The following is a 22,769-nucleotide window of genomic DNA, read 5'->3' on the forward strand; positions in this document are numbered from 1 at the left end:
TGTATTTTCATACTGTTAATTTTAAGAGTGTTAATATTATTCAACGGAAAATGCTAATTCTACAGATTTAAATGGTGATTTAGCAATTTAATAGTAACAAACATGCTTAAATTTTAATCATTTAATAGGATCAAATGAAAACAAATGTTGGTTGCAAGTTTCCTAATGCTCATAGGTTGTATTAAACAAGAAAAATGACTATATAAATTTCAATCCTTTGATATAATCAGCAAGTTTTTAAGTAGGTTTATTTTAATCTTAAAATATAAAAATGACTATGTTAAAGGATTAAAATTTAAATATGATTTGTGGATATTTAATCGTAAAATTACCATTTAACTTTGCAGCATTTTTCGTTAAATAAAACTAACAGAATTAGGATTAAAAAATTAGAAATATACTCCTCCAATGTTTAATGTAAAACCTAATTAACCAATTTAAGTAAATTAAAAATATTATTTAAATTAATTAATATGATATATTTCCTAAAACACCTTAAACATCTTCCTTAGTTCTTTCTCTTCTTTTCCTACTTAATTATTGTTAGAAATATTAATAGGATTAGTTTGAAAAAAAAATTAATAAACATATGAAATAAGCTTTATATCTAAAACCAATAACAACTTCCCAGTTAAATGAGACTAAACTAAAACTTAATGTAAAATTAGGAGGCCAAACACATACTTTTACTTTTATTATTATTATTATTATTATTATTATTATTATTATTATTATTATTATTATTATTCACTAAAAATTCATAAGTTTCTTTCAGTTATGATTGGTTGCTGAGGGTTTTCAATCAAATACAAATTATATATTTCACGTCAGAAAAGAACAGAATGAAACAAAACTTGCTATAACATCAGTCATTATATCGAACAAGTTTAATATATGCAATGAACATAACATCATTATTTTTTTATCAAATAACAACAATGAGGACTCATAGTTAGGCAAACGTAATTTTTTTTCCCGGTGACAAGACAGCCATAATTTTACAAACTACTACTTCTGATCTTTAATATAAGAACTAATTAATTAATTTGAGTAAATCAAGAAAATTAGTTTAGTTAATTATTTGTAATAAATAGGTATTGTCTTTCCTAAAATGTTCTTACTAATCAAGTATATTAACTAGAACTATCATTATTATAAGGATTATATCAGGAAAAAATAGATAAACATAAGAGACAAAGTTGATTTGAGTCTTATATTTGAAACCAAAACAATAGTCAAATGAGCTCTTATATTAAGGACCAGCGATAATTCATAACAATGAAAAGAAAGCACTGTGTACACATCAAATGACAGGGACTTTGGTGAAGTGAACAATAATAATTTAATGAAAAAAGGTCAACATAATCTAAGAAGGGGGAAAAAATTAACACTGAAATTGTCGGTGGGTGGTTAGGACCCCCATGTTCCACCTTCATTGAGTAAACTAATCACTGGAGAAGCAAGACCATCTTTGATGAACGCTTCAATACATTTACTTATCTTCACACCAAACTAGCAATAACAAGAATAGGCAAAGTGGTTTTTCTTGGAGACATAAGGGGAGATAAACTTGGAGGCAGAAGCAGATGAATCTACAATATCAGCTGGGACAAATATCTGAGTTCTACCAGAACCAATTCTCTTGCCAGCTACATTGGCATAGAACAAACCTGAGATTGCTGGTACGAAAACATTGCTCTCAGAAGTCACGTAAAAGTCGATCACTTTCTCGAATTCAGAACCTTCAGAATCCAGGTACTTCATCTTTTTATCCGCAGGCATGATGGCTTCCTGCATTTGTTTTCAGAAGCAATAAGCGTTTTTAATTTATGACATAAAAAACACATGAAAGCAGTATAATCTCATTTGAGTATTCCAATTACTATATTCAATCCCCGATGTACTGCATGAAAAAAGTCCTGGCTTAAATCTCACCTTTGTGTAAGTCTTGGGGAACATTTCCTTGAGAGAATCAAGGCTGTTATGCCACCTTGATTGAGTCACATAAATTGTGGTATCCTTGTCAAAACCAATCTTCCTCAAAAATGCTGCAACTTCTTGTGCATTGTAGCAGCTTTTAACTCCATCATCATCACTTCCTTGGCAACCCCTCTTACCCAACATCTCAACCCTCAAGTCCACGGCTACGAACTGGCCATCCAACTTTCGGCTCAAGGTTCTTAGTCTTTCTACCATTGAATCAACCACTTCCTTCATTTCTGGCTGTAGCTGTAAACTTGCAAACATTGCTAAGCATGAGGCAGAATCAGTATCAGCTGCATTTCCTTCCTTTCTCATGTTTATTGAAGGAAAGTAAGTTGCAAGTCTTATATTTCCCTTTGTTCTGTATATTGGCTCAACATGTTCAGCTATGTAGTCTTCAGTAACTCTATTAGGGACCTTCACAGCGGCAAGACTCCGCGTAGATATTTGAGCAGGAAAGTCCTTTACTACTTTAACGACCCCCTTCATGCTTGTCATGAACACATCAACATCATAAATGTCCTCAAAGTTCCTGGACGTATCAATTCCATTAGTCATGAACAAGTACTCAATTGAGTTAAACTGTGAGCTATTCAACAATGTAGTATCTTGAGTCACATTCATCTCATCTAAAATAAACCATTTTGGAGGAAAACTTGCAATACTGGTATAAAGAAGTTGATAAATGGTGCTTAATCAACGAAGAATCTTACATCATCCCAGCCTAGGATTCTAAGGCCTCCTCAAAGCCTGTGATGCTCTATATATTGCGAAGGGGGAACAGTTATATATGGCTGGCATTGATATAAAGAAAACACAGCTTTAAGAAAAAAGGGGAGAAAAAAAAAAGACAGAACGGATGGACCAACTTCTTTTCCAGTCATTTCAATCAAATTATCTCTAAGTTATAAACAAACTGAAATCTCTACTATTTACTCGATGTTCCATTATAGCAAAAGTAGTTATATCAAAAAAACTAATGGTAAATGCTCAAGAGGGGGGTAAACATATTCCAAGCATTTCGTATGAGAGGACAGAAGGGGGAAAAGTTATCAGCAAAAAGGTCATGTTAATCAATTTCGCTATATTGCCTAAAGCTCTAGCTCAAGTATCTCGGTTGATAACAAGGATAATAGAAGAAATTGAAGCAAGCAATAAGATTACGGCTACTTAACAGAAAACAGATAAGTGGCTAATCAAAAACTCTAACTATGATGGATGGAGGTCAGACTAAGAGACTATGATTAAAATAATTAACAAACTCCTCCTTAAAGGCCTTGGCAAAGCATATGAAATCTTTCACAAAATGGAAATCAGCACTAACCACTTGTCACCAGGTTGGCTTCCTCGGATGTCAGGGAGAACAAGTGTTGCACCCAAACGTCTAGCAACAACCACAGCATCTGCAATCTAAACCAAGCATTACCAGAAAAGTGATGAATATAGGAAATGAAACTACAGACTCTAGCAGGAGCTGAAATTAGCAGGGAAAGAAAAGAAAAAGAATAACAAAAAAACTACCAATGTTGAAAAGTGTTGAACTCAATGATGAAGCTAAGTTAAAAATGATAATTAGATAAAGCCATATATGAGAAGCCACGCCAATGAATGAACCAATTGCATCATCATCCATCAGTTGACTAAAATATAACATAATGAACAATCATATTATCGGTTAGTTAAATGAATGGATCAGATTAAAGATAGTGCAGAGGCTGGGAAGGGTGGGTTTAAAAAGAAGAGGGCTTGAGAACCGTTTTCATTTGGCGTGTGATTAAAAAATAAAATAAAATAAAATAAAGTAAAAATAAAACTTCACTTAGAAACAAAATACACGACAGGAGGGCAATGAAACCCGTTTGAGCAAACAAATATGGAAAGGATGGGGGGAAAAACCCCTTCGAGGTTGGCCCAAAAACACATAAAAGGAAGAGAAATTTGAGAAATAGCATGCAAACCGATATATAGTAGGTACAAAGGACTTCCACGGTAACAGAATAGTTGAATCAGGTACCTGAGAAATATGATACTCAGGACCATTAGTCAAAGAAAAAGTAACAAAGCCTTCAGTCTGCTCTACATCGTCTGCCAGCAAGCCAAGAGATGAATTCATGAGAAAGGATTGATTGAGCACAAGTGATTTTGTGCAAGTAAATTATGCGAACTCAATGATCCGGGATCCTTAAAAATAAAAACTTACCCATAGATGGTTTAACCCAGCATGCTTTTAGCTCGTCAGCATCTCCAGTCCAAAGCCCTATACTCTTCTTCACATGAGTAGCATCAAACTTTGCTTTCCCAAAGTCAGACGACTCTGTTCCTCCTGGAAGTTGGTCCTTGAAGTTCCAAAGAGTAATTTAAGTGAATAAGTTAATTAACCATAAATATAAAATTATCTGGTTGAACAGATCAAAAGCGAAGAATCTGACGAGCTAAGAAAATTCCATGGAGTGATAGAGTGTATGGGATATGAGAAAGAAAGAAAGCCTTAAATTTGCCGAATTAGCTGACTTGAGCTTATACTATACCTATTTGACTGAAGCTGAAGTCTGAGGTTCAGTTATTACAGTTTAGGGACGCATTTCCATTTTCTCACAAAAATTTCTTTATTTCCCTCATTTCATGCAACATCAATAAACAACCAATGGTTTCGCAGTCACCAGAGAATCATAACTTACTGGCACTCACAAATGAAATTGCCGTTTTGAAAAGGTAGCCGTTATTTTATCAAAAAATTATCAACATAGAAATTAGTATGTATAGTGTCTCGGTCAATAGGCATTCAAGTACTGCGTCCTTGTTTAAAAACTAAGATCTATCATCTCTATTTGCTCTTGCTCTTTCTCTGGATAGACATAACAATGGGTTCGGTTTAACCCTTCAGTTTCATGTCAAATGAACTCATCTGGCTTCAATATCTCACTCCACTTTAACCGTGACATCAGGATATGATTTCTGGTGAACAACAACAACTAAAAAATGCAAATGGAAATTCAACACCATTTGCAAGATTAACCGGATCGAGGCACCAACTTTGAGATATAGAAAAAGAACAAGGCAACCAAGATGGCTGAAAAGAAAACTCTGGTGAATGCGATAATATGAGTGAGATAAAGTCGTACTTACTTCCACTGAATCAAAATGGTCCCTTTTGATCATATTGCCAAGCATCACGAACATGGTGAGGGTGAGAATGCCAGCCACCACTTGCTTCAAATCGAACCCCATGGTGCGCGTCTTCCTTTTGGATCTTGAGAATAGTTCTGAGGTCTCAGACTCACTGTAAGTGGGCGAAGATCAGAATAGAGAAAGAAGCGTAAACCTCAGTTTTTAAGCAGCATAAGGGAAAGTACAAAGGATGAAGACCCAGAAGAAAGCTTTTCGAGCTGAAATGGAAAGCTTAGCCAAAAATTGAGGAAGAAAGAGAACGCACACCCTCCAGTGAGAGCGTCAAAGACCAAAATTTCTTGTTTCTTTGGAAGTAGAAGAACCTTTTACACACCACCGACACTTTCCGATAAAAATCATGGGCTGCCCAACCTCTTACGTGGATTTGCTTTGTCCTTTACGATTCGCTTTCACTAATATAAATAAACATGCTGTCAATTCAGTAATCGCCCCGTCGCTTGGATTTGTTGAACGGTTGATGGGTTAGATTTGAGAAAAGAGCCGCTGATTGATTACAGATGGAAGAAGACCAATCTTTAATTTATCGTTATCTAGGTAAACCCCAGATCTTGAAATCGATGGCCACGCATTAAACAAAAAAGCAAGTTGGAAAGTAAAATTCAGGCAGCGGAATTCTTCAGGACAAGAACCCAATATATTAACTAACAGTACAGTAAGATTCTGTCAATGACTGAGATGAAGAAGAAGATGTAGATCCGAAGATGGACGCAGATCTCAAGGTTTTAGGTTTAACCCTATTCAAAATTCAAACGACAAAACAAACAAAAAATGAAAATATTAAATACCTGATTCACTTCCAGAGGATCATGATTCTTTCTCCTTCGTTCAAGCTGAAAAAAATGCTCAGAATAGTGGTTTACAATATCTTTCTATGCTTTTATACTTGTATTCTTACGATCGACAGATGCATTGAACATTTTTGTAACAAAAGACAACCTACAACTATATTTATTCTTATCAAAATAAGTAAAGTACTACCTCCAGTCCTAATTATAAAAATTAATTGACTAATTTGAAGAGATTAAGAAAAGAAGTTAAGTTAGTTATTTTGTGTTGTTTTTCTTAAAATATTCTTGCTAATCAAGTATATTAGTTAGAGCTACTATTGTTAAAAGGATTACCTTGAAAAAAAAATACATAAATATAATAGATAAAATAGATTATGGTCTTATATTTAGGATCAAAATAAAAATCAAATAAAGATTTTATATTAATAACCGGAGGTAGTATTTAGTTTTATGTAATAGTACTACTTCAATAAAATTTAAATAAATTCTGTATTTTGGATAAAAAAATATTTAAAGAAATTTCGGGCATTTTTGGATCAATGTTGAACTAATCCAAATTCCAGACCATGGTTTTAGGTCCCAAGAGTTATTTTGCTTATTTGTTTATATATTTCAAACAAAGGTTCAGTTTGTTTTTATTTTTTTTGAAAAAAGCCTTTAAACATAAATTACATTATAAGAACTTATTTTTACCCAAATTTCAATTGCAAGCTCTAATATATATAAATGTCAGTTTTACAAATACTAAATCGCTATAATACATGTGTGTGTATGCAGTTCTTCATAATTTAAACGAGAAGATTTCAACGGTTAATTATCCTGACCACAATGTTTAGTTTAAATTTGGGAAAATTACTGTAGAGTCCCACAGAAGAGAATTTACTACTAAAAGGTCCCCTGAAATCATAAAATGTATATGAGGTCCCAAGGGACTTTATAGTAAAAAATTTGAAACGTGCAATTACTTTCTTGCCCTTCTGATTAAAGAAAGAAACCGAAGCACACGATTGAGAGAAAAACTCCTTTCGGTTGTCATCTTCGTGAAATCCGCTGCCGTCTCGTTCGTGTCCATCCTTGTGTGCTCCGATAGCTTCAATCTCCGGCGAGGTTTGTCAGTATTTGCTCGGTACATTGTCGCTCGCTGCTCCACACTCCGTCGGTCTCTGGTCCGCACTCAGTCGGTCTCTGGTCGGACGCCTCCAATCTCGTGCACGGTCCGTCGGTCTCTGGTTCGCACCCCACTACCAACGAGCCTCGTGGGTTCCATCATCAATGACCTTCGCACCCCACCGCCGGCGAGCCTCTCTCTCTTGGTATATCATATTGATATTATCTATTACTGGCATATTTAGGTGAGGCGCTTCTCAGTTTCAGAGCAACAGTTGGCTATTGTGTAAGTTGTATTAGTTAAATTTCGAAGTAATGTTGGCTATTGTCAATTGTTGTGCGTAAGTTGTTATTACAGTGATCGAAGGTTGTCATTAACGACCCCATGACCTGTCCTGCTATGTAGGATGTAAGACTTGTGTAAGTTGTATTAGTTAAAATTCGAAGTAATGTTGGCTATTGTCAATTGTTATGCGTAAGTTGTTGTTACAGTGATCGAAGGTTGTCATTAACGACCCCATGACCTGTCCTGCTATGTAGGATGTAAGACTTGTGTAAGTTGTATTAGTTAAATTTCGAAGTAATGTTGGCTACTGCCAATTGTTGTGCGTAAGTTGTTATTACAGTGATCGAAGGTTGTCATTAACGACTCCATGACCTGTCCTGTTATGTAGGATGGAAGACTTGTGTAAGTTATATTATTTAAATTTTGAAGTAATGTTAGTTATTGTCAATTGTTGTGCATAAGTTGCAATTACCTAAATGGAGCAATTCCAAATGAACTAGGAAACCTATCACAGCTCAGAAGTTCGTGAGTGCAGTATTTTAATGTAGTTTCTGGTTCATTTCATCTAATTTATGTTGTTATAAGGATGGACAAATCTCATTCATTCATCATATTCCTGTATTTTCTAGGGTTATATCAAGTAACTCCCTCAGTGGGAATATACTATTCTTTATATGTTGTAATTGATTGTTCTGTATGTTGTCATTTACTATCATGTATGTTGTCATTTATTACTCTATGTTGTCATTCACTAGTATGTATGCTGTCAACTGCTTATTTGTATGTTGTAATTGGTTGATGTGAAGGTTGTTATTGTCTTGTGTGCAGGTTGTCATTAGCCTCTGTTAGTTTGTCGCTTGCTTATGTATAGGTTGTAATTGCCTGCTGTTCTTGTTGTCATTCGATTTAGCATGGATTGTCATTGGTTGCTGTGTATGTTGTGAATGGCACAAATGTAGGTTGTGATTGGCTGATGTGTAGGTTGTGACTGTATGCTGTACATGTTGGATGCTTGTACTCCCCTCAAGAAATCCATGACTTGAAGGTTGGATGCTTGTGGTGGCTTGTAACTTATCGGAACAACCTGCATGGTGATCAAGTGCTGTCTTTGCTATGAGGAAACTCCCAAAGCAAGAAGAAGAAATAAACGATGAGCATAGATTGTATTTAGTTTTTTTTATTTGACAGCTGAATGTAAAGTTCAGATTTTGTTTCTTTATTTGACCATGTAATGATAGCTGGATGTTAAAATATGTTAATGTGTATTGACATCCTTTATTGGTTATGAAGTTTTTTTGTAATGACATTCATATGTTTTGACAAAATAGGAAATTCTTCGTTCCACACACGGATCATGTCCACAAATGCAGACTAAATAAAACTGGATAAACAAATGGTAACCATGATGACATGATAGGCATATATCACAGTCCTCTCTGTCACATCCATTTACAACCTCAACGGGGGTTGTTGACAACCCGAAGACAAGTGGTTAACAACCTGGGCAGTGCCCCTGACAAATCACTCTGTGGGATGCCACAACTTCTAAATAGATTGTATTATCAGCATATATAACGACCTTAACAAAAAAATTGAGAGCATTTTAAAGTTATTAACGGCTTTAATTGAACTCAATAGGATTACAGCAGATTTTTACTGCAGCAATTCATTTACAACCTCAACAGTGGGTGTTGACAACCCGAAGAGAAGTGGCTAACAACCTTCGCAATGGGCCTAACAAATTTGTATGAAAACTTATCAGCAATGCTGTACCTATATAGTGCTTGCCTAAGGGTTACTGCATTAGGAAAAATTTGTCCTTCTCCAATAACCAAACCTTTTCACTTTGTTGAATTCATTTCCGGAATTGGGGTTGGCATCATTTCTGAACCACATGGCAATGATAGTGGGTCTTCACTAAACACATTGGGTGGAGACATGGACAATGCATCTGAACCTCCAAACAAGTCTTCCATCGTACATAACAGGATAGGTCATAGGGTCGTTAATGACAACCTTCGATCATTGTAATAACAACAACTTACGCACAACAATTAACAATAGCCAACATTACTTCAAAATTTAAATAATACAACTTACACAAGTCTTTCATCCTACATAACAGGATAGGTCATGGGGTCGTTAATGACAACCTTCGATCACTGTAATAACAACTTATGCACAATAATTGACAATAGCCAACATTACTTCGAAATTTAAATAATACAACTTACACAAGTCTTCCATCCTACATAGCAGGACAGGTCATGGGGTCGTTAATGACAACCTTCGATCACTGTAATAACAATTTATGCACAACAATTGACAGTAGCCAACATTACTTCGAAATTTAACTAATACAACTTACACAAGTCTTACATCCTACATAGCAGGACAGGTCATGGGGTCGTTAATGACAACCTTCGATCACTGTAATAACAACTTACGCATAACAATTGACAATAGCCAATATTATTTCGAAATTTAACTAATACAACTTACACAAGTCTTACATCCTACATAGCAGGACAGGTCATGGGGTCGTTAATGACAACCTTCGATCACTGTAATAACAACTTACACACAACAATTGACAATAGCCAACATTACTTCGAAATTTAACTAATACAACTTACACAATAGCCAACTGTTGCTCTGAAACTGAGAAGCGCCTCACCTAAATATGCCAGTAATAGATAATATCAATATGATATACCAAGAGAGAGAGGCTCGCCGGCGGTGGGGTGCGAAGGTCATCGATGATGGAACCCACGAGGCTCGTTGGTAGTGGGGTGTGAACCAGAGACCGACGGACCGTGCACGAGATTGGAGGCGTCCGACCAGAGACCGACTGAGTGCGGACCAGAGACCGATGTAGTGCGGAGCAGCGAGCGACAATGTACCGAGCAAACACTGACAGACCTCGCCGGAGATTGAAGCTATCGGAGCACACAAGGATGGACACGAACAAGACGGCGGCGGATTTCACGAAGATGACAACCGAAAGGAGTTTTTCTCTCAATCGTGTGCTTCGGTTTCTTTCTTTAATCAGAAGGGCAAGAAAGTAATTGCACGTTTCAAATTTTTTGCTATAAAGTTCCTTGGGACCTCATATACATTTTATGATTTCATGGGACCTTTCAGTAGTAAATTCTCTTCTGTAGGACTCTATAGTAATTTTCCCTTTAAATTTGTCGTTAATAAAAAAATTTCACTTGAAAGATTAAAAATAAATAAATAAATAAATAAATTGACTGTGTGCTTTTTGAGAAGGGCCGAGTGATGACAAAAATATAGGAAAGAGCGTCGGTTTGGACATCTCTTGTGGAAAGTTTGCGATGCAAGGGATGGTAGAGGAGATGATGGACTCTGAAGTCTTAATACCTGTGTTTATTTTTTTTTTTAATTACTGTTTAATATTTTTATAGTGTAATTTATAAAACATATAAATTACACTATAAAATAAATTTTATATTTAGGGTCGTTAAACACACATGTCAACTTGTCCAAATGCAACGAATGGTGCTATTGCTATAAAGTAGCCATTTACTTGACATCTATAGAACTCGTGAATTTTTCTAATTTGAATTGTAAAAAATTTTATTATTTATATATTCTTATCTCTAATTTTATTATTTATATATTTATATGTAAGATCAACCTTATATAATAACATCTAAACAAGTATTATAATTATTCCCCACATTTAAAAATTTAAAATGTATATTATTTTAATAAAATTGGAGATAAATTTTTTGTTAGAAAATTAATTAGCAAATTGTTTCTAAGATAATAAGCTACACAAAGAAATATGAGCTGCACATAAGGAAAATTGAGTTGTATATATAGAAGATGATTTGCACATAAAGAAATATGCATTGCATTTACATAGAGAAAAAAGGTAACACAAGGGAAGATGATTGCACATAAAAGAAGATAAACTACACACAAAAAGAATTAAGTTACATGAAAAAAAGTTAAGTTGCGCAAAAACTTTAGGAACCATTTTCTAATTAATTTCTAAATGAAGGATTTATTTCCAATTTTTTTATTATTTTCTTACTTAACAATTTATATTGTGTGAATATAAGTACTACCTCCGGTACTTAATATAAGATCCCATTTAATTTTCTAACTTATTTCTTTAATGTTCTTAAATTAGCCATCTAGCTTTTATAATTAGGACTGGAGGTAGTGGAATATCAACAATTCAACATCACTAATCCATCTATAAATTATATCTCTTACCCATATATTGCTTTTGATTAATTTTAATCAACATAATTTAATTTTAATTCGTTGTTATTTATATATAGAATTCGAGGAAGATTAAAAGTAAAATAAGAATGGGATAACGTGAGAGAGAAGAATAAAGGAGCGGGGAAAGATGGGACTGATGAGAGAGACGATCATCAGCAAATGGGAGAGACGCTAGCCGCTAAGTGCGGAAGTCAGTCAGTCACTGTCACGCTCACATGGGGACACCGCTGCATCAGATTCAACGCCTAATCAAATACTGCGGCCACTCGCTACTCACTCCCACTCGGATATTCCCATATCCCGTTACCATTTATGATTTACTTTTTTTAAATCTCTTCTCTCCAGTTTTTTGTCACTTTTCTTACTTTATTTATAAATTTCTTTCAACATGTTTTATATTGATTAAAAAAAATCTTAAATTTAATTTTTATTTAAAATTTAATAATTTTTAATTTTATCAATATTTAATATACATTAAACTTCATATAAATAAAATCAACACAATAATATATTAAGAATAAAATTGTATATACATACAAAAAAATTCTCTCAAAACCTATAAATATGACTAAAAAATATATTCTTTCCCTATACTTAAATTTACTTAAAAAATAGGATCAGAGGAGTATTTCTTTCTTTTTTTTAATTTTGTACTTAAATTTACTTCTTCTTCTTCTTTTTTATCACTTTTTTTAATCTTAGATATAAAAACCAAATAATTATTATTTTTTTATCTTATTGGAAAGTATTGGTTTTCTTTCCTCTATCGCTCCCATCCCTTGCCTTCTCACTGTTATAAAATGATACTATTTTGGGGGAATTAGAATAAATGACTTGTGGAGAAAAATATTTAGTAAAAAGATCGCAAAAATTAAAATTATTTTAAAGGACCATATATTAAAATATAATTTTAAAAAGATTAAATTGTCCTTAACTAATCCTTCTATGTTCTCTCTTATTACATCTTAATTATTTGATAGTTAATGACTTTTTTTTTTTTTTTTTGGTTGGCCTGCACCCCATCCCACACAGAATTAGAAAACCCTTGGAACTCACCAATGATGATAAAGGCTTCTATGCATTTTGTGACAAACTTTTATCATCTACTAGTGATTACTTTCTGATATCTTTGACGCAAACTTGTTTGTTTTACGCCGTTAATGTTGTTTCGACCTACTAGAAAATAAGTAATAAGAATTAGTTTTCCCTTCTATTTCTACAATTGCAAGTCATGTGTATATTCGTAATTAATTTCATAGTCTCACCTTACTACCTTAGGATCTTCGCATGTTCTGTAGACATTGATTATTGTATATAAGTTCTAGAAATCAATAAGCAATGGATAATTTGAAAGCAAAGTTTGCGACGATAGACTTTGGATTATGAGTGACAAATGGGTCTAAATATTACCTTTTGAAATGATTCTGAATATACTATTAATTTTTTTCGAATGGACAAACCATTAAATGAAAACAAGAGCAGAAGAATTGCTGAGAGAATCATAGAAATAATAAAGAAGAGGATAGGGGTAATTTGGTATTTAAAATATATATTTTAATATTCAATCCTTTAAAATAATTCTAATTTTTATGATCTTTTTTACTAAATATTTTTCTCTACAGGTCCTTTGTTCTAATTCTCTTTGCTATTTTTAAGTTAGTAAAGATAAAACTTTTTTTACATATTTATTTTGTATAATATAAAATTGTCTTTAAAATACTAATCCAAACACCTCCTAAGATAGAAAGAAGGGGTCTGTGTGAAAAATTGAAAAGTCTGAATGAATTAAAATACATGTTTGGCTCACTAATGTCAAAATGACCTTTTCAAACTAAATAGAGTTCTGTGTGATTTCAACAAACACCCGGGAAAAAAAAATCAAAAAGTGACCAGTGAATTAGAAAACGTGAATTTGAAGAGATAAAATCATGACTTTTAAGGAAGAAAAGGATTTGAGTAATAAAAAGCCTCAATTACAAGTAAACATTATAAACTTATTGTCATTTTCTGAATTAAAAGTTCTAATTATATGATTTTCAATTACTCCTCCGATCCTTAATATAAGACCCATTTAACTAATTTGATTAGATTAAGGAAGTTAGGTAAGTTAGTTAATTATAAGAAAAGTGACACATTTTTTCTAAAACACCATAATCATCTTTCTTAATACCCTCTTTTCCTCTTATACTTGGTTATGGTTGAGAAAGTATCCATAGGGGTAATTTAGAGAAAATTGATAAATATGAGAAATGAGTCTTATATTTAGGACCAAAACCAACTCAAAAATTGGATCCCATATTAAGGATCAGAGGGGTATTAACGAATTGTTGGATGGTCAAATCCTTTTATTGAGACCTAATAATGATTTCCTCTTTTTTTCCCATCCGAACCCGCCATAAAAATTGAGGATGAAGCATAAACCATATTTGTTTAAGGTCCATGTTTTAATTTATAAGACATTTTAATAAAAATTTAATAAGCTTCAATTGTAAATCCAAGTAGATCAATTGTGAATTGCTGAAGATTAATTTTGAATTCATTGTGAAAATCAACTGCTCATTTCTTATGAGTACGACTTTAATTTGAAGAGGCCAACTCGCATGCTACCAAGATACTCCTCCGGTCCTAAATATAAAACCCTTATACTAGTGTGTATAAGGGTCTTATATTTAGGACCGGAGGAGTAGCTCAATATGTTACGAGGTCTAGAAGGAGAATACAAATTTAAATTATAAAAGATATACTTGTTGAGAAGATTATTTCTTCACTATTCTAAATCTTAAAATAAAAAAATTAGTCTGAGAATATCTTTGGTTTACCTAAAAAAACAAAAGAAAGTACCGGTAGCGTGTCTTCGTCACTCAAGACAATCAGACATATGCCTTCGAAACCACCCTTTCGTTTCCGACTTCCCCTCTCAAACTTTCCCATTTTAAAAAATTAATAATTCTCGTATTTTTTTGATTCGATTCGATAGTGATTTTGAAAATATATCAATAACCCTCCTATTTTATTTCAATTAGAGAAGTATCCTTTCTATTTTGAAAATCTATGTAAATCTCCTTTAAAATTAAAATATATTACCTCCGATCCTTAATATAAGACCCTATTTGACTTTTATTTTGGTCCTAAATATAAGACCCCAATCCACTTTGTCTCTTATATTTATACATTTTTTCTCAAGATAGTCCTTCTAATAATTATAGTTCTAGCCAATATAGTTGATTAGTAAGGATATTTTAGGAATGACAACACCTATTTATTACAAATAACTAACTTAACTTCTTTCCTTAATCTTCTCAAATCAGTCAACTAGGTCTTATAATTAAGACCGGAGGTAGTATGTTACATAAACCTACTTCCTATATTTAAGATTCCATTCCTATCCACTCAAACTATTAGTTGACTATTAAGTTTGATTTTAAATTATTTTTTTAACTAAAATGCCCCTTCTTAACATAATAATTATTTAGACATTTATATTTTGCAAAAAAAATGTTTTTTATAAAATCAAAAAATAATTCTAATACATATATTTTTAAGATTTCTAATATGTTATAAAATTTATTAATTTTTATTTAAATAATAAAATTTTATGATTTTAATTTTTATCACATTCATTAAAATTTATTTACTTTGATTTCTTTTAAATTGTAAAAATATATTTCAAATGCATAATTTTTGTTTATCATTAAGTTTAAATGATATAAGCTTGAAAGATTTTATAAATTATTTAAATTTATAATTCAAACCATTTAAACACATCTTTGTTACAAAAATGTATAAACATAATTAGCCTATATATTTATTGAAAGAATTAGTCAAATTTTTAATTAAGCCTTTTACAATTTGCTTTCACTGAATAAATATAATTTAGGGATTTATTAGAATGAGGGGATAAAATAGTAAATAAAATTTATTTTAACATAAATTTCAGTTAAAATAAAATTTTTTAGAATTTTTTTAGAATATTAGTAACTGTATTAATTGATTGGACCAAACTATATGTTTTTAAAATAGAGAGGAAGTCAGTGTACTTGATTCAAATCAGAAAAGCAGATTCAAACCAGAAGAGTAGTCAGAGTATTTTACTCTTTTAAAATACTCATGAATATTTTAAACATTGAATATGTATTATTATAAACTTTTCAAAAATTAGTAGTATTTATTTATAACATTTATATCGTTTAATCTATTTCTCTCCAAACGTTTCATGCACGTTTTCGATAATAATAACAAGATTTGCATTGGTTGAGTCTGATTTAATTTTAAATCAATGCCAAATAATTGCACTTTGCTTCTTGGTAACCTGTATCTAAAAGGCGAGAGCTTTTGGTTGAAACATCTACTCTCATACTCTTCATTCAGGAAAAAAAAATTCGAAAAAATTGTAATAAGATCCCACCTAAGATAATTAAATACAAAAAATCCCTTCAAATTATCAAATTATTCTGAAATTCTAAGGAACCCCGTTGTAACAGATTTTATTTATTTAATTACCAAATTATTCTTATCTTTTTTAAAGTATGTATTGACAACTAAAACTACAGTTGTTAACAACTTAAGATGTAATGATTAATAATTATCGTGGCAGATACTGACAACTCATACATTATAATTTTGTGATGTACTGAGAAAATATGTTGTTAGTATCTTACGTGATGGTTGTTAATCATTACACTTTAAGTTATTAACGATTGCTCTTTTAGTTATCAATACATACTTTAAAAAAACATAAGTGTAATTTGATAATTAAATAAATAAAATCTCTTGTAATGAAATCCCTTAAGATTTCAGAATAATTTGATAATTTTAAAAAAACTTTTTTGTATTTAATTATTTTGGATGGGATTTATTGCAATTTTCTCAACAAACAAAAAATCTCCCTTCTCAAATCAACTTCATTTTTAAAAATTGACCATAAGTCTGTATACAACTATACATGCCAAAAATCACACCATTCACCATTGCCACCTAGGACCTTTCCAACGTGTTCTCGTTCATAACCCAAATCTTATTTGTCCTTGCAACCCTCCTTTTCAAGAGCTGAACACTCCAGCAATGCCCGAGTGGTTACTACTTATTAGTCATATACTTCCTCTGATTCATAATATAATATAAGAGCTAGAAACAAATTTGTGTTAACTTTTTTAAACTAACCTCTTTAATTATATGCATTGAAATTGTTTCTTAATGAGAATTCTCACAATAAATAAGGATATTTTGGATGAAATATTATATATTTAAAAGATAAAATTGATTGAGATCTTATATTTAAGGTCAAATATAACTTTCGAACTAACTTTTATATTAAGAACTGTAGGTAGTATAAGAAAAGTCAGGACTAAATCAACAAATACTGAAAAATATTGGCATAATGCTGGCACCTCTCCTAACAAAAATTTGAACATTAATTCATTACATTATGAGAGATTAGTTTTTTTACTAGACCTGACTGTACTGGTAAAAGGAAAACAATATTGCTTCTTTTGAGCCAATTGTTGGGCCCATGAACTTAAATGTTTATTTGGATGCAGCCCAAAGCAATATTTCTGTAGACATAATTTTAGTTTGGATCCCATGGGCGGGGGCCCCAATAAACACAGTGTTAAGCCCAATTGGTTCCAATTCGTTCACCCGTTACCAACGACCCGGGATTGATACCGACCCGACCCTTCCCTTTCAACGCTCGTCAGTTCAATTGTCAATATGTCATTTTAACTCCTTCATTTTCTTCCCTTTTATTGTCTGAGAATTCTCAGATGCAATCGAGAGGAGAAGCAGTAGATCGAAACGAGTTCCAGATATCTCAGATCTGAAAGCAAGTGTCTGAATTGCGCGTAAAGATTGGAGATTAGAAATGGAGAAGTCATGCACTTTACTGGTTCACTTCGACAAGGGCACACCAGCACTTGCCAATGAGATCAGAGAAGCTCTCGAAGGAAACGATGTGGCCGCCAAAATCGACGCCATGAAGAAGGCCATCATGCTTTTGCTCAACGGTGACACCATTCCTCAGCTGTTCATCACCATCATTCGCTATGTTCTTCCCTCCGAGGATCACACTGTTCAGAAGCTTCTCCTTCTCTATCTCGAGATCATTGACAAAACCGATTCCAAGGGTAAGGTCCTTCCCGAGATGATCCTTATTTGCCAGAATCTCCGAAACAATCTCCAGCATCCTAATGAGTACATCCGAGGTGTCACCTTGCGGTTTCTTTGCCGTTTGAACGAGACAGAGATCATTGAGCCTTTGATCCCATCCATTCTTTCCAATTTGGAGCATCGCCATCCTTTTGTCCGAAGGAATGCCGTTCTGGCTGTTATGTCTCTCTACAAGCTTCCTCAAGGTGAGCTATTGCTCGATAGTGCCCCTGAAATCATTGACAAGCTCTTGTCCACCGAGCAGGATAATTCCACTAAGCGTAATGCTTTCCTTATGCTCTTTAATTGTGCTCAGGATCGTGCTATTAATTACCTTTTGACTCATATTGATAGAATTAATGATTGGGGCGAACAACTTCAAATGGTTGTTTTGGAGTTGATTAGGAAAGTCTGTAGGACTAACAAGGATGAGAAGGGAAAGTATATCAAGCTTATTATTTCTCTGTTGAATGCCCCATCAACTGCTGTTATTTATGAATGTGCCGGCACCCTTGTTTCCCTCTCCTCTGCCCCTACTGCTATTCGAGCAGCAGCTACTACATATTGGCAGCTCTTGCTTTCACAAAGTGATAATAATGTCAAACTTATTGTACTCGATAGGCTCAATGAACTAAAAAGTTCCTATAGAGAAATTATGGTGGAAATGGTTTTGGATATTCTTAGAGCGCTTTCGAGTCCAAATCTTGATATTAGGAGGAAGACCCTAGATATTGCACTGGAATTGATAGCCCCTAGGAATATTGGTGAGGTCGTTATGATGCTAAAGAAAGAAGTTGTCAAAACTCAGGGCGGGGAGCATGAGAAGAATGGTGAATATAGGCAGATGCTGGTGCAGGCTATACATGCCTGTGCTATTAAGTTCCCTGAGGTGGCAAGCACCGTTGTGCACGTGTTGATGGATTTCTTGGGAGATACCAATGTGGCTTCAGCCATGGATGTGGTTGTTTTTGTGCGTGAGATCATTGAGACAAACCCCAAATTACGTGTTTCTATTGTCACCAGGCTTTTGGATACTTTCTACCAAATCCGTGCTGCAAGGGTTTGTTCATGTGCGTTATGGATAATTGGTGAATATTGCCTATCACTTGCAGAAGTTGAGAGCGGAATTGCAACAATTAAACAGTGTGTGGGGGACCTCCCATTTTATACTCTTAATGAGGAAGGGGAGGGCGAAGACACATCTAAAAGCGCACCACTGGTAAGCTTAACCAATGTGAGCTCTAGGAGGCCTGCCGTCCTTGCAGATGGGACCTATGCTACACAAAGTGCAGCTGTGGAAACTGCATTGTTGCCTCCTACCCTTGTACAGGGATTGCAGTCTTCTACTGGAAATCTGAGATCACTGATCCTCTCAGGTGATTTCTTTCTTGGGGCAGTAATCGCATGTACACTGACTAAACTCATCTTGAGGTTAGAAGAGGTTCAAACATCAAAAGTTGAAGTTAACAAAGCAACTACGCAGGCCTTGTTGATCATGGTCTCTATTCTGCAGCTGGGTCAATCTTCAGTTCTTCCGCATCCAATTGATAATGATTCTCATGATAGGATTGTCCTTTGCATTAGATTGTTGTGCAACACAGGTGATGAAATAAGAAAGATCTGGTTGCAATCCTGTAGACAGAGCTTTGTGAAAATGCTTTCAGATAAGCAGTGCCGTGAAACAGAGGAGATTAAAGCTAAGGCTCAAATATCCAATGCACAACCTGATGATCTTATTGACTTTTACCATTTGAAGAGCAGAAAGGTATCTTGGTACTTTGTAGTATTGATCTCCTTTTAAAGTGTGTATAAATGAGTTAATCTTTCGGACTCCATTTCTGATGGTTTCCTCATAATAACATGTTAACTTTGACATGTTAGTGCTGATATGGGGTCATGGTATGTTATGCCTTGATGTTTTAGATAATGCAATCGACCTTGTATTTTAAGTTCCTGACTTTGGCTTCTGCCTGGAGTAATTACTACATGTTTCTACATGATATTTTAACTGATTTTGAATCAGCAACTGTCATTCGCTCATTGCTCTATATCTTTTTATTAGGGTATGAGTCAGCTTGAGCTAGAAGATGAGGTTCAAGATGATCTCAAACGTGCTACTGGAGAGTTCACAAAGGATGCAGATGATGCAAATAAGCTGAATCGCATTCTTCAGCTCACTGGATTCAGTGATCCTGTATATGCTGAAGCATATGTGACAGTAAATCATTATGACATTGTCCTTGATGTTACTGTCATCAACAGAACCAAGGAGACTCTTCAAAATTTGTGTTTGGAGTTGGCAACCATGGGCGATCTCAAACTTGTTGAGCGTCCGCAAAACTATACCCTAGCTCCAGAGTCAAGCAAACAGATTAAGGCAAACATCAAGGTGTCTTCAACTGAAACAGGGGTTATATTTGGTAACATAGTCTATGAGACATCTTCAAACGTGCTTGAAAGAACAGTTATTGTTCTCAATGACATCCATATTGATATCATGGACTACATCTCTCCTGCATCTTGTGCTGATGTGGCATTTAGAACTATGTGGGCTGAGTTTGAATGGGAAAATAAGGTAGATGTTTCCGTTGAATCTATATATGGAGTTAACTGCTGTGTTGTCCATGTTCATGCTAAGAGGGAAAAAGGGAAAAGAGAAAAAAAGCTTGTTGATTAGACCTTTGAAAATGATGTTCTCTCTTTTAGTAAGCCTTTGGTATCTTTATGAAATCTGACTGCATGCTTTTAGAGTTATGTTTAAGTGCTAAGATATACTATTTGTGATTTGTTTTATCCCAACGATTTTATCCACTATATATGCAATTGATGATGATATTCTGATATTAGAAATGAGTATGGTTTTTCGAAGTTTGTATGTTTATACTTCAGCTTTGTCATACCATTCATTTTAGCTAAGTAATATGTTGATGTCAATACCAAATTTTGTGGGCTGGCTTTCCTCCTTGATATTAGTGAGGAGACACTTGAAAGAAAACGAAAGTAGATGCATGCTGAGCATTTTCTAGTGATAGATGAGGACAATAGCTTGATAATTAATGACTGTTAGTCAGATTTGTTTGCAACCCCGTACCAAAATGATGATGGAGAATATGCTTGATATATCCTGACATGAAAAACCTGATCCATGTAAACCTTAAACGCAAAAAATGAACTGACATTGTGTATCCTTTCAAGCTAGTTCAGTCAGGTCGTATTTGGTAAGTCAGGTTCTGCTCATTCCCTATCATTTCTTGAGTTAGAAAACGCAGACTGAATATTGTATTAGGTTTTTTGTTTAGTCTTCATATCTGAAGGTTATCGGGGAACACAAGTTCAAGAGGTTAATGTACGTGCTTGAGAAATACTATGTTGATAATTCATATAGACTTCTACTCATATATTAACCTTCAGGCAATGCATCTCTGCAACATTTGGATGATACCCCTGACTAGCGTTTATTCTGTTTTCTAGGTTGCTGTAAATACAGTGATGCAAGATGAGAGAGAGTTCCTGAACCACATAATCAAGTGTACCAATATGAAGTGCCTGACTCCACCGTACGTTCTTTGATTCTGCTTACAGTTCTATTGCAGACTCTGATTTTACACCATGGCAATGCTTAAGTGATGCCTTCAAAATTTCGCACACAGTTTAGGACAATTGCTATTTTATATGTGCCTGTGTCTGCCATCGGGATAAAAAATCCTCAAATTTTAGTTTCACAGCTGCAGTCTTGCTTCTAAGGAATTAAATCAAGCTGACTTATTTGAAACTGACAGTAATAGAACCTGTTGCAAAATTATAGAAATGTTTTTGTGCCCTACTAGAAATTTGTAGTCAAGCTGACTTTTTGCACTTTTCAAATGCCTTTTCAAATGTCAATCTATATGTTTGTTTTATGAAGTTGAATATTAACATCGCTATTGTGAAATTGCGGGGAAAACTTATTTTTAATCCTTTTTTTCTTTTTAATTTAATGTTAATGACTAGATTCACTTTGACAATTTTTTTCTTCAACAGATAATGACATCATTCTAATGAATAGCGGAGTTTTAGGGTTCTCTAGGATCATGCGTAACTTATTGATCTAGAGATATTATTATATCTTGGATTCACTGGCAACAATAAAAAATATGGACTTGCATCTGACAAGATGAAGACCCATGCATTGAGATAACCAGTTTATTGATGCTGCTTCCCTATTTTCTCTTGCTTTGCGATTTCAGATCAGCGTTGGAAGGGGATTGTGGTTTTCTAGCTGCAAATCTTTACGCCAAGAGTGTTTTTGGGGAAGATGCTTTGGTGAATATCAGCGTTGAGAAGCAAGCTGATGATAAGTTGAGTGGATACATCAGAATAAGAAGTAAAACTCAGGGAATTGCCCTCAGTCTAGGGGATAAGATCACCTTGAAACAGAAGGGAGGTGCTTGATTGGAGCAGCATACACCCTTTTTTATCCGGCTTGTATTTCAACTTTGAGTAGCTTCCCGATAGCTGCCGACTTCAAGCTCTTCATATTCTTCCTTCAAGTTCTCTTGGCTTTCGGTGGTGCCTCATATCCCTTGTTAATCGGTTTCTAGCATTAATTTTCCCCACAATTGGAGTTCCAATTTTTTATGTAATTTTTTCTTGGATGTGATTTCATATACATCTCTTAATCTTTCACTCCCATACACATAGGTAGGTTTGGATGCCATATGTTGATATCGGTCAATGAAATGCCAATGTCGGCATGTCCTTACGTTGTAGTTATTTTGATAATGATTTGTGCCTATTTGATCACTAATAAAAAAAAAATGAATGCTGGCTTCTGCAAATTTTTTTTTTTTTAAAATTGAAGGTAGGAACTAACGGCACTACTTTCGACTTTAAAAAAAAAAGAGAGAGAGAGTATTGATGCTGTTGTTTACAAGGCCTTTAGTTTTTGCAGAACTTGATGCAACAGACTTGAAAAGTGCAGGTTGAATTGTTTATTTAGGTGCACCTAGTATTGTTCTGAGCATACCCATTAC

At 33.9% G+C, this 22,769-nt stretch overlaps 2 protein-coding genes across 4 annotated transcripts; one reads left to right on the top strand and one right to left on the bottom strand.

The window, feature by feature from the left end:
* Window positions 1-1,230: 1,230 nt before the first annotated feature.
* Window positions 1,231-5,975, bottom strand: LOC114746794 (protein MANNAN SYNTHESIS-RELATED 1). Of its 3 annotated transcripts, none has more exons than XM_028935073.1 (7): window positions 5,958-5,975; window positions 5,110-5,263; window positions 4,184-4,319; window positions 3,998-4,068; window positions 3,308-3,393; window positions 1,936-2,515; window positions 1,231-1,791 (listed from the first exon to the last, which is right to left on the bottom strand). In XM_028935073.1, exons 2-7 carry the CDS (start codon window positions 5,209-5,211, stop codon window positions 1,513-1,515), a joined length of 1,254 nt encoding a protein of 417 aa, XP_028790906.1. In that variant the 5' UTR covers window positions 5,212-5,263; window positions 5,958-5,975; the 3' UTR covers window positions 1,231-1,512. The 3 variants fall into 3 exon arrangements, with proteins under 3 accessions (XP_028790906.1, XP_028790907.1, XP_028790905.1); XM_028935074.1 differs by lacking the exon at window positions 5,958-5,975 and adding an exon at window positions 5,419-5,690; XM_028935072.1 differs by lacking the exon at window positions 5,958-5,975 and having other exon boundaries at window positions 5,110-5,690.
* An 11,378-nt stretch (window positions 5,976-17,353) lies between these two features.
* LOC114746792 (coatomer subunit beta-1) lies at window positions 17,354-22,490 on the top strand. Its single transcript, XM_028935070.1, has 4 exons — window positions 17,354-19,522; window positions 19,820-20,332; window positions 21,229-21,314; window positions 21,984-22,490. Exons 1-4 carry the CDS (start codon window positions 17,474-17,476, stop codon window positions 22,186-22,188), a joined length of 2,853 nt encoding a protein of 950 aa, XP_028790903.1. The 5' UTR covers window positions 17,354-17,473; the 3' UTR covers window positions 22,189-22,490.
* Window positions 22,491-22,769: the final 279 nt, after the last annotated feature.

Source organism: Neltuma alba, unplaced genomic scaffold, assembly GCF_004799145.2.
Source record: "Neltuma alba isolate B1F8T4 unplaced genomic scaffold, ASM479914v2 tig00005106_pilon, whole genome shotgun sequence".
Taxonomy (NCBI): domain Eukaryota; kingdom Viridiplantae; phylum Streptophyta; class Magnoliopsida; order Fabales; family Fabaceae; genus Neltuma; species Neltuma alba.

Excerpts from the sequence above, each read along its gene's own strand:
- LOC114746794 (XM_028935073.1), bottom strand. The coding sequence starts at position 5,211 with ATGGGGTTCGATTTGAAGCAAGTGGTGGCTGGCATTCTCACCCTCACC. Across the intron at positions 2,516-3,307 it reads AGCCAACCTGGTGACAAGTG|GAACTTTGAGGACATTTATG; the intron begins GTTAGTGCTGAT and ends TGATACGTCCAG. Across the intron at positions 1,792-1,935 it reads TCCCCAAGACTTACACAAAG|GAAGCCATCATGCCTGCGGA; the intron begins GTGAGATTTAAG and ends AAACAAATGCAG.
- LOC114746792 (XM_028935070.1), top strand. The coding sequence starts at position 17,474 with ATGGAGAAGTCATGCACTTTACTGGTTCACTTCGACAAGGGCACACCA. Across the intron at positions 19,523-19,819 it reads ACCATTTGAAGAGCAGAAAG|GGTATGAGTCAGCTTGAGCT; the intron begins GTATCTTGGTAC and ends TCTTTTTATTAG. Across the intron at positions 20,333-21,228 it reads AGTTTGAATGGGAAAATAAG|GTTGCTGTAAATACAGTGAT; the intron begins GTAGATGTTTCC and ends TCTGTTTTCTAG.